This window comes from Cavia porcellus, unplaced genomic scaffold (genome assembly GCF_034190915.1).
Source record: "Cavia porcellus strain 051 isolate PalLab524CR breed Dunkin Hartley unplaced genomic scaffold, mCavPor4.1 scaffold_9, whole genome shotgun sequence".
Taxonomy (NCBI): Eukaryota; Metazoa; Chordata; class Mammalia; order Rodentia; family Caviidae; genus Cavia; species Cavia porcellus.
The window spans coordinates 39,968,589-39,980,551 of NW_026947492.1; the positions used below are offsets into that span (position 1 = coordinate 39,968,589).

Consider the following 11,963-nt stretch of genomic DNA (forward strand, 5'->3'; position numbering starts at 1 on the left):
CGAGATGAAAGGATTTCTCTAGCTTCAGAGTTGAGAAGGGCCAAAAGAGAAGCAGGTGCAGCGGGGCATTACAGGGACCTAGATAGCAGATGGAAGGAGCTTTGACCTTGGAATAGAGATGACAAAGATCAGAGAAGTCAGTCCAGATGTGGTATGGAGTTCAAGGGCATCAAACAGTCCAAGGTTTTAAAGGTCCAATGCTATGATGGGTACCATGGTGCCAGGTACAACACAGACCTCCAAGAAGGAGAAAAACACTTAACTGGTTTTCCTTTACTCATGCTTCCATGTGTCCTGAGGCAACAGTGAATGCCCAACTTTTCAAAAACAAACACTGACTGTTTCCTTATATGTTCTTGTGCAATTACGCATCTTGGCCCATTCGATCAACAAATTAGGTTTGCATCAAATTTTTAACATCAAAATAATAAGTTTTGAGTAGTAAGATAATGGCAAGCAGAATTCCTGTTTTTCTTTCTCTGGGGAGACAGTGTGGCTACATGGAAGGGGCTCCTGAACCGACTGGGATGAAAGATGAATGAGGGAATCCTCTGCCTCTGCCCAAGAGGTGGAGCTCTGGAGGACATGGTTCGCACCTACCCTTGTCCAGGACCCCCACAACCATCCTCTTTGCCACTCTCACTGTGACCCGGGGACCCCTGCTCCACAGAATTAACCCAGGTTATAAAAGATGTGCTGCCCCTCAGTCTCACCTTGTGCTTTATCCCTAATGGGAAACAGCTCACATTTGGTAATAGCTCAAGCTCAAACCTGGTCCCATCTCTTTTTAGTTGTAATGATCCTCTCTGCATTTCATCTTCCTCTGGTTAGGGAGGCTTATAATAGCTTCCACTTCCTATGATTAATGTGGAAAAGAAAATTGCCCTCTATGTGATAAGCACTCAGTGAGCTCTAAAGTGTTAGATGAAGGTCAGAAAACCTCTAAAGGCATCTCACATTTGGTATGTCCAAAACTGAGTCCCCTCATACACCTACATACACACATGCACGCACACACACACACACACACACACACACATTCCACCACTTTACTGAGGTCTGACTGACATGTTTCTGATGTATACGATTTGATAAGTTTGGACACATGTAATGACCAGGCTGGTGATGGATATAGCCAACATATCCCAAAGTTTCCCTGTGTTTCTGTGTTTTTGTTTTTATTTTTTGTGTCTGTGGTAGGAATATTTAATATAAATCTACCTTCTTAACAAATTTTTAGTCAGACTATCAACTATAGGCACTTGTTGCACAGCAGCTCTCCAGACTCTGTTCACTTCCAGTCACTGAAACTCTAGGGGAGGTGGAAGTGACAAGAATTAAGGTGTGTTATATACATGTACTAGCTCCCCACATGGATGTCATTATGCACTAAACGTACTAAAAAAGTCCCCGAAACTCTATACTCATTGAAAAACAGTGCCCCATTTTCTCCACTCATGGTCACACCTATTTTATTCTTATCCTCATGAATAAAAGTGTATTTTTTTTCTGCCCTTGAAGACGAGTAGATTTAATTTTGGCATATTTTCCATGCATATAACATACTTTGATAATCCCCCTATTATCCTTTTCTCCTTTCCTTTCTCTCCCCAACCCCCTTCCTCTTTTCTGTTATTCTCCCTTCTACAAAAGTGAATTCTTGATATGCTCCCAAACCAGTTCCTCCTTTTGTAGCCCCATCTTACTCACGCCAACTGCTCTCTTTAGATTGTTTCGGCCCAATCCCTAGAGCCATGTATGACTCATCCTTTTCTCTCACCCCAAAGATTCTTGATTCCTTCTTCAAAATATATCCAGAACCACATTGTCATACCCTACCAAACACACTGAAGACATCCTGGTCAAGCCACCATTGTCACTTGCCAGATTACTGAAACTCCTAGCTGGTTTCTCCCACAATCTGTGCTCAGTGCAACAATCAACATGATTCCATTAAAATGTAAATCAGATGATGTCAAAATCTTCTTCTCAGAACTCAAGTGTTTCCTGTTTCACAGTGAATAAAACCCAGATTTCTTATGAATAGTCCACAAGGACCTAAATTATCTCCCTCTCCACCTCTCTGAGCTCACATCCTGGTATTCTTCTCTAGCCACACCAGCCTTAGTTCTTCCTTAAACCCAAAGATCATGCAGATCTCATGGCCTTGATACTATCACTACTCCCTCTCCCTACGATGTTCTTACTTGAGACATCTATATGATTGCCTTTGTCATTTCTTTCAGGTTTGCCCCCAAAAATCACCTTCACACTGATAAGCTCTCAGCAATCTATTTGTAAATCTCACTCCCTCCAACCTGGTATTTCATATCTTTAGCATTTAAAACCATTTTTTTTTCTTTTTGCTATATTACCTATGCATTGAACCGGATGCGCTGAGCTACATCTCCAGCTCCCTCCCTTTTTTTGAGACAGTGTCTTGGCTAAGTCACTAAGTTGCCCAAGCTGGGCTCAAACTTATACTTTTTATGTGTCTTATTTATGATCTATACTCTGGTAGATATTCAATCTCATGTGTAGTGGGTTAAATACTGGTGGTCAACTTAAATACCAGCTAAATTGAATCAGTATGGTACTGAGTACAGATGGCCTGAGGACTGCTGCCAGCATAAAAAGGAGGCCTGCAGAGGAAGAGCAGCACTGTGGGTTCTCATAGTATTGTCATTGTTTGGAGCAGTTGGTTCTTTTGGAACTGTTGGTTTTCCTGGGGGAGCTTGTCAAGCTTCTTTTCTGATATGAACTTGGCTGTTTTAATCATCAGAGGAGCTCGGGACCTTGTCACTGTGAATGGCTCTGGTTTACTTTGGGGGAGCTCTGGTCCTTACTGTGAGCATCATTTCCTGGCCTCAGAAGGGAAGATGTGTGCTCTTCAGTCTCCAGGAGAAGCCTGTCACAACACTGGTTCCTGATGTGAACTCGGCTGTTCATCATCAGAGGAGCTCAGGACCTCATTGTCACTGAGGATGGCTGTGTTACTCTATGGGGGAGCCCTGGTTTTTACTTTGAGCGTCACTTCTTGGCTCCAGGGCAGAATTCTCAGCCTAGTGGCCCAGATCCTTCAACCTGCTGCTATAGATTTTCTAGTTTTCATTGCTGACTTTTGGGCCTTCCAAGTGCAGATCTGTAAAACAGCCCATGAGTCATTATCATGGGCTTCAGGCCTCTAGTTGGACTCATAGTGGGCACTATCATGGGCTCTAGGTCTTTAGCTGGACTCATGCAGGACATTGCAGTGGGATCCAGGCCTTCGGCTGGATTCTCTAGGTCTTTAGTGTGTGGACAGATTTCCTACACTTCTTGTATTTGACTCTGGATGACCATGATAAAATAATACTATAAATTACATGTCCTGTACTATCTTGTACTCCTTGCAATCCCTGCTACAACACCATGAAAGCAGGTAATTTTATTTGTTTGGTTCAGTGATCTATTCAGGGTTTAGAATAGTACCTGACACATAGCACATGCTTAGTAAATATATGTTGATTGAATGAATGAATTATTAGTGAATTTAGGACTTCATTTAAGCAGCAAGTACTCCTGCTAAGTGAAGATCAATCAAAACACAGCAGTAATCTTCTCAAAATTAGAGTATAAGTCCACTAAAATGTTTAATTTCAAACAGTACTTCAGATATTTGTTTATTCTTCAAAATGAAATGTACCCATATTTTCAGTTTTGATTAAAAATATAAAATGCCCTTGGCTTGACCTCTTGTGACTGAGCTACACTTCTGTCAGGCACAGGGTCAACAAAAGCATGACTAGAATAATAAATTGTGTTTCTATTCTTGGTTTGGCCTATGAATCAGTTTCTTTTTTATTTCTCCTTCCTTTCTATGGCCAAATAGATGCATCAGGAGGCAATGAATTATTGCTATGATAGTATCAAGTTTTATAGCATAAAAAGGTAGATATGAAATGCATCTTGAAGAAGAAAAGAATCAGTGGTAGAAAAATGGATACACCTTGAGACCATAATTTTAAGTGAAATAAATCAAACACACTTAAGTATCACATGGCTCCTCTCAAGTGAGAAAACCAAAATATAAATAAAGAGCAAAACAAAAGATTGGTAGTAGAAAGTTGGGGGCTAGATCTTTCTAAAAGGGGAAGTGGATCAAGAGATTTAGGGACAGGGGAGGGAAAGGAGAAAAAATGAAGAAAGTGTTATACACATGTACCAACTCCACACAAGGATGTAAACATCACATACTGCAAACATGTACCAAAATAAGGAATAGGATCAAGGTATGAATGGAAGGAGAAGGAGGAAAGGGAGACAGTATGAAAAAAAGAAATTGAGATGTATTGTATACACATACCAATTCCCCATAAGGAATATAAACATTATGTACTACAAACACGAACTAATAAAAATATCAAAACAAAAAAGAATTCTACCACTGAGCCATATCCACAGCCCAGACCTAGATTTAGTAAAATGAAAGTAACAGATCTAACCAGTCAATCTGGGTTCTGGAAAGAAAATACTGGTATTGTAATTAGAAAGCAGAATTATGAAGAAGAAAGAAAGCTAAAAGCCTTGGTCTTTGGCAGCCGTAAGCCGAGTGACTGGCTAAGTTACTTCAGGACAATGAAGTTCATTTTCCTAAAGTATACACTATAGAGCACAAGGCCTAGAGCTGTCATACAGAAAAGTTAGATTTCAGAAAGCTTTCATGCAGTAAAGGACCCGTAAAGGAAGTTGTCCAAATTTGTCTGAACTGAAAGAATAAAAGTAAGCATAGAGAGTATATAGACTAGAGAGCTGCTACCACTGATCTGTTTCCAAACAAAATGTTCCTGAAACGTGCCACCAACAGAGGGCAAGGACCTTAACTTGCTACCCTGTGAAACAAATGGAAACACTAAACTGAAAGATGGAGAAAATGCCAGAAAAGGAAACACAATGCAGGGCAGCATGCAGGGCTCCTCTTCCTGCTCTCGGCATCCCAGCGAGGGAAGAGGCTGTGAGGGGCTGACTGGGAAACCACCCCAAGCCAGGTGCTGCCCCGCCTTACCCAGGCTTGGCACTAGGAACTGGAATGCCATTGCTCACTGTTTTGGGACAACACAACTCCCAGTTGCTCAGGACAGAGAGGGCAGAGGTGTCTGTACCTGTTTGGTTGTTGCTAGATTTTTTCTTTTTTTAACCCAATAATCCCATCCATCTATGTATTTATTCAACCTTTCATTCACTCAATCTCTCATGCATTTTCTGAGCACATACATGCATGTGGGACATGTGGCAAACATTTGAGATGACATACAGATGTATGTTTTATGTTTCAAGAGAGCTGCAGAATTGTTAGGAGTCAACTACCTAATCCAACAGTGAGACTTTAAAGTATACACATAAATATTTATTATGCCCTTACTATTTTCCAAGTACTATGTTACAGGCTTACTCAAGTAATCTTATCTTTGTTATCTGTTATAAACACTCTGTAAGATAAACAATGCTATGAGCTTCAATAAATAGAACATAAAAATAGGATTGGAAAACTTTAAGGTCACACATAGTTCATAATGGCAAAGCAGAGATTTGAATCAAGTTTGCTAACAGGAAGTGAGAATCAGCACATTGTCCTGTTGGCTGCATCGCTTTCTTAGAGATTTAAGTGACTAATTCCTTCTGTACATCTGTTCTCAGAAGCAATAAAAAGAGGCCTGAGGTTAGAATAAACAAAAGTATTTCTAGATGATTCAGAATGTGCAAGCAAGAAGCCACTGATAGAAATGCAAGATAGAGCACCGAATCAAGAGTCTCACTTGAAGCAACTGTTCACATGCATTTTCTAAGATTTGAAATAGATCTCCCTGGGCCCTCTAGGAAGGTGCTTTCCCAGCTCATCCAAATATCCCCTCACTCCAGAGCCACTGCTGCTAGGGCAACATTCTTGCATCCAAGTATGTGTTCCCATCTGTCCTACTCAGGACTGTTGGGAAATGGAGTAGAAATTAAAAGTTTTATAAAATACAAACATTAAAGTTCTACAACTAGGAATGCCAAGGATCCACTACAAGGCCAAAGAAACACATAGTTATATACAAAAAGAGCAGTGGACCAATAGTAATTATGTAATTAGTCATTACATTCAAATCTAAGCTGTGTAACACCAGATACCACAATTAACTACTCTAGCCTGTTTCTTCATCCCCACAATGAAGAGATTATACTGTATCTAACTCATAGTACTTTGTAAGACAAAAATACATGCATCCTATTATTAATGGATATAACATTGTTTTCTTCTAGTGTTCATATTTATAAAATGATAAGGTTACCATCTGTTGGCTTCTGAGTTGGCAATGTGCTTTGGAAGGACATCATTGGTATCGTAAGTAACCTGCTTCCATTAAACAGAAAGGAGTTAAGAGACTAAAAGATTTAAGGCACCATGCACTAGATCAGATCCAAGCTCCTAGGTTTCAGGAGTCTTAAATGGGAAACCTACAGACCATCGCCATCATGCCAGATAGATCTTTTCTCCATTCCTAATTTAAAGGTAACCACATCTCACATAAAATACAACTGCCCCTTGTCTTCTATGTTTTCTATTTTCCTCGAAATTTTTCATTCTGTCCCTCAGAAGGTCTCTTTTATGTGGGCAGATACAAAAGCCTGAATCCAACATTAAAGGGCTGTTAAAAAGAGAGATTCAAATCATTTGGGATGTTCCAAAGGCCAGAACTAGGACTGATAGGATGACCTTCGAGAAAGGGTGACTTTCCAGCTTTGCATATTGAACATATATACACAAAGGGCTGCTGGCCAGGTACAAGGTCAGGGTTTTGAAACAAGAAACTCAGGGCTGGGGATTTAGCTCACTGATGTAAGCACCTGCCTGGAAAGGTCCCAACCTGCAAGGTCGTGAGTTCTATCACTGGTCCAAAAAAAAAAAAGGAATTGAAACAGGAAACTCTTCACCAATAAAATTCAGAGAATATCAGTACTGTAGCTTGACTGATCCTCCTGTTTTAATAAAAAATAAGTTGTTTTATTCAATACTTATGCTCTCTACATGCTAGGCACTAGGAATACAAGCATGAGTAAGATACAGCTCTCAGCCCTTAGGGCTCATAATGGGGAGATAAATAGACAAGCAGATAATTACAAAACAATGTTAAGTGCAAAACCAGAGAAAATACTACAGAAATACTGAAAAGGTGGACCTCACTTGAGGGATCTCATTCAGGTGCAGAATTCTCTCTTGAGCAGGAGGCCCTCATCCATAGTCTTAAAGAATGGACTGGGAGGAGAAAGTAAAAAGCCTGAGGGAGAAAGCAGAAACAGCACTCAGGGCAAAGGGAATCAGCAGAAGGAAAGAAACAGACCCGACAAAGTGGGCAGCTCCTGGGACTGGGGATTTAGCTCAGCGGCATAAGCGCCTGTCTTGCAAGTACGTGGTCCTGAGTTTGATCCCTGGTACTGAGAAAAAGAAAAAAAAAAAAAACAAAACAACCCAGCAAAGTGGGCAGCTCGTGAGGTACTACACAGAGCTTGATACTGCTGAGGACAGAGCACAGTGAGAAATGGGGCTGGAAGGGAGCCAGGAGCTGGGCCATGCATGGCCTGTGTAAACTGCATTCTGCAGTTTGAACTTTGGTCAACACCTTAAAGGTTTTAAGCACAAACCTGACTTGGTCTGAGATCTTCAGTGTAGAAGTGTTTTTGCAAAGGGCATCATAAAACCAGTCTGAGAGTTGCTGAACTGGGCTGTGTGAATGGAGTGTTTGCACAGCCTTGTCTTCCTCACTGTGGAGGTTGAGCATTGAGCTTCTTTACTCCCTTTCTCTTCCTCCCCTTTCTGCTGGGCTCTGGGTAGGGTGACTAGGCACAGAGCAACTTTGGCATCAAGAACTGCTTGGAGGCAGCTAGAAGTACACACTGAGCCCCGAGCATCACTTTGAGTGGAGACCTTGGCAGGCCCCAGAAAGGAGAGGGAGGTCAGGTTTGCTGCAGTGTGCTCTGGAACCTGCCAGTATCTCCTGTCACCTCTGTCTTCCCTCTCTCCTTCCCTCCCTCCTAATATTCTTTATCTGTGGGCTAACTTGATCTAAGATTGTAGGTGAAGACAGCACAAGGGAGGCTGTTGTCTACCTTGCAAGGAAAAGCATCCTTCAGTTCTCAGTCCTGGTGACTACTAATTTCTGCAATAGAGCGGGCACTGCAGCCTCCTCTACTTTCCAGAACTGCTGAATATCTCATCTCTCAAGCTGGTATTTGGAGCTACTTTGCTCTCCTGCTCCGTCCTTTTTGATGTCCCAGTTCCTTCCCTCATGACCCCACCCAAGTTCTCCATTGCCTTTATAACTTAGCTCTCATCATTTCTCTGGCAAATCATACCTCCTTATGACTCAGTAGCTGCATAAATGGTTCTACTTCCCTAAGTCTTCTTTGATGACTCCTTCTAACCTGACCCCTCCCTACATCATTCACCTTTATTCTGAGCTCCTGAGTACTGGTTCACTTGTTCCAACCACTCCCTACTGATCCCTGGATCTGCCAGCCTATCTCACTTGTAAGCTATTCCTGCTTCCTCTGCTTGGAACTTTTTAACTCCATCTTACTCTTTCAGGCACACACAAATGCCACCCTGATCTCAAGGCATCCTGTCATCCCTTAAAGACAGATGAAATCTAATATAACTTTGTTTATCTCTATTAAATTCTGTTTTTCTCTTGGGTGTGGTGGTGCATGCCTTATAATCCCAGCACTCTGGGAGACTGAGGAAAAAGACTGCAAATTGGAGCCCAGCGTGGACAATTTAGCAAAACCCTGTCTCTAAACAAAATTAAAAGGATTTCGGGAGACAGCTCATTGTAAAGGCCCTGAGTTTAATCCCCAAATACAGCAAAAATAAATAGACAAACAAATAAATAAAATTATGCTTTTTTCTGCTTGTACTGCAGCAATTGCAAGAACTTGTATGTCAGCTACCTCTCTGAGAATTTCATATATAGTAACTCATTTACCCCTCACAATCACTGTAACTTATTTGCAAGTTAGCCTGGCCAAGTTTACAGTCAGTCACACAGGAGGACCTGGAATGTGATCCCACACACCAAGGCTCTAATTCAAAGCAGGCCACCTCTCCACCCAGCAAACTCCACCTGCAGATACAGAGCCCTCCAGTTTTGGAGCTCCACTTAGCCGCTGTCCAGAATACAGCAGGTGGTTACTAAATACACTCTGAATGATATGATACGCGTTCAGCAAGCACTTCCATGACTTCATGTGTACATTGTCTCCTCAGCTGTGCATGAGATCCTCAGGAATAAAGACTAAGCCATTCATTTTCTTCCAAGGCCCACAATCACAATGCGTAACAAGGAGCTACAGAACACAGGGTACTGTTAGCTCAATTGGAAGGGAACTAATTTTAGAAATGTTTTGACTATGTACAGTTCAGTCTGCTTTAACATGGCTGATCTCACAGGTCCCGACATAAACAGGTAAAGTAGGTGGAGGGAAATGGTAAAAGTAAGGAAACTAGGGCCAAACTGCTGGAGACTTGGCTAAGGGCTCAGAACTATACACACCTGAATAACATCACAACCCACGGGCTCTGACTGAAGCACTTAAAAGCCAGTCTGCTGTTCACCACCGGTGCTGCAGAGTCGCTGTAGCCAAGGAAACCAGTGACTGTAGCACAGCTCCCTCTCCAGCAGCAGCAGGAGTGGGAGGCTGGTGAGAGGTCACAGGGAGCAGGGATGGGTGTTGTGGAGAAGAAGGGGGCTGAGCAGAGGTAGCTGGGATGTGTTAAGAGCAGGCCAGCAGGTTCTGCAAGGTTTCTGGGGGCCTCTGGTTTGGTCACTGTCACCAGACACAACATCAGGAGAGGTGACATGATTCCCGAACAGTCTGATAGAATGCCTAGTGAGAAAAACTGGTTTGTCTTTCCTATGGGCTGAAGATAGTGGCTGTTTCCCAACCATTTTATTGCACTTCTAAAAATGTATACCTTTATTTCATTGTTCTAACTCAGTACCACTTCAGATCAAATTTCCTCACTGCCTCACTGTGTAGAAGGAAGGATTTCTGTGCTAGGTTAGGATCCGCAGAAAGGTATGTTTCGCTACAGAAAGCGCAATGACTTCCCAACCAAAACAACTCTTCCATTTTATTAGCTGGGAGGTCTTCCAAAACTCTTCACCCCGCTGAGTCTGTATCTTCCCTTCTCTAAAATGAGCATGAAAATGCCCATCCATCCCGAAATGAATGCAGTAGCAATACTTGTGCCCAGGCCTGTACGCGCCCATCCTAGGCTTTCCGCGGATTTGCAAAGGCTCCAGCTCCTGGGTCTCACGTTCTTTACTACTCACGAAACAAACAAGACGCTGCGATATCTGCGTCAAATTGCAGGGAAAGCCATCTCCGCAGGGGACCTCCCGCCCTTGCGCCTTAACTGAGGCTGTCAGACGGCCAAGCCCTTATGGTTGCTTGGACGCGGAGCTAGACAAGCCGCAACTCCCAAGGGCAGTAGGGTGGGTGGGAGACCTTGTTTCCCAGGGCGCTGCAGGTGTGAGGACCGCCTTTCCCTGCACTGTCCCGGGCTGGGCTGCACAGAGCCCCTAGAAACCTGGCCCAGCGTCCAGCCCCGCGCCGCACCCGGCTCGGCTGCCTACCTGCGGCTCCACCAGCCAGCGCTGCTCGGCGCGGCGGGACGGGGCGCGCGCGGCGCGGAACGCGGAGAACAGCGGGATGCGGTCCCCGGGGCTGTACAGGGTGGCGAAGCGCGCGGCGCCCTCGAAGCGCTGACAGATCTTCACGTGGGAGGCGGTCGCCAGCCCCGCAGGAGGGGTCTCGGCGTAGAAGAACTTGTCGCATTCCCCAAAGCCGGCTTCCCCGTCGCCCACAAGCCGGCCTTCTAGCAGCCAGGCCAGGGCCAGGAGGCTGCCCAGCGCGAGCCAGCGCGCGGTGCCCATGGCGGCCTCTGCGAGCGGCGGGGCGGCCGCGGCGCGGGCTTTGGGCTGGGCGGGAGCGCGCCGCGCTGCCTCGCCGGGCCGGCAGGGGAAGTCCGAGCCCTGCCCCGCGGCCTAGGCGGCGGGGGCGGGTCCGGGCGCGGGCTCCACCCCAAGGCCGCACCCCTTCTCTACTTCCCCGCCTGAAGATGGCCGCGGAGCCAGGCCCGGCGCTCCCGGGTACCCCCGAGCCTGGACACGCTGGTCACCAGCTGCCTGGGCTCATCAGTCCCGCGGGCACGCGCGGATGCGGCCTGGCCTGAAGGGACGTCTGGGTGCAGAGGCTCCGGATCTGGGGGTGCCGAGATGCTGGCGGAACTGTGGCTCTGTGCAGCGGCTGGCCAGAGACCTCCTCCCCTGAAATCTCAGGATACCCAAGCTAAGAAACCCTGTTTACAGGAAGTTCCTAACGTAGACAGGCAGTGCAGCCCTGCTGGGGTTTACTTGGAGCAAGGGTGAGAAACAGGCTGACACCGAGGAAGGAAGGAGACCAGCGTCCACACTGCCTGGTTGGTTGGTTGGTTGATTCGTTCCTGCATTTATTTCTCTGAATGCTTCTGTGCCAGCCGGAGTTAGGCGCAGGGTTACTGCAGTGGTAAACAAGAGCAGGGTTCCTGCGGTCATGAAGACAATAGCTTAGTGGAAAAGCTTGTCTTTAGCTAGAGATGAGTGTTACTAAATGAGTCATTAAAAACTGAGCATGACCTGTGGGAACTTGATCCCTACACAGGTTTAGAAAGTAGTGTGAGACAGTTACCCTGAAAAAAGTGGCATTTGAGCGGAAACGTGGAGAGTGACATTAACCAGGAACGAGAAAAGGAATATGCACTAAGGGGTCCTTTCTCAGAAGGCAACTGCAGTTTGGAAAGGATGTTATAAAAAGTGTTGGGAGTTTTCAGACCAGGCGTGGTGGCTCACGCCTGTAATCCCAGCACTCAGGAGACTGAGGTGGGAGTATTCTTGGGAGTTTGA

General features: G+C 44.9%; 1 protein-coding gene across 1 annotated transcript in view; it reads right to left on the reverse strand.

Moving 5' to 3' along the window:
* Positions 1-11,053, reverse strand: part of Endod1 (endonuclease domain containing 1) — a 30,949-nt gene extending 19,896 nt beyond the window's left edge. The window contains exon 1 of the mRNA XM_003472517.4: positions 10,656-11,053. Within this exon, the coding sequence (XP_003472565.2) occupies positions 10,656-10,955 (300 nt within the window). The 5' untranslated portion in view covers positions 10,956-11,053. The remainder of the gene's footprint in view (positions 1-10,655) is intronic.
* Positions 11,054-11,963: the final 910 nt, after the last annotated feature.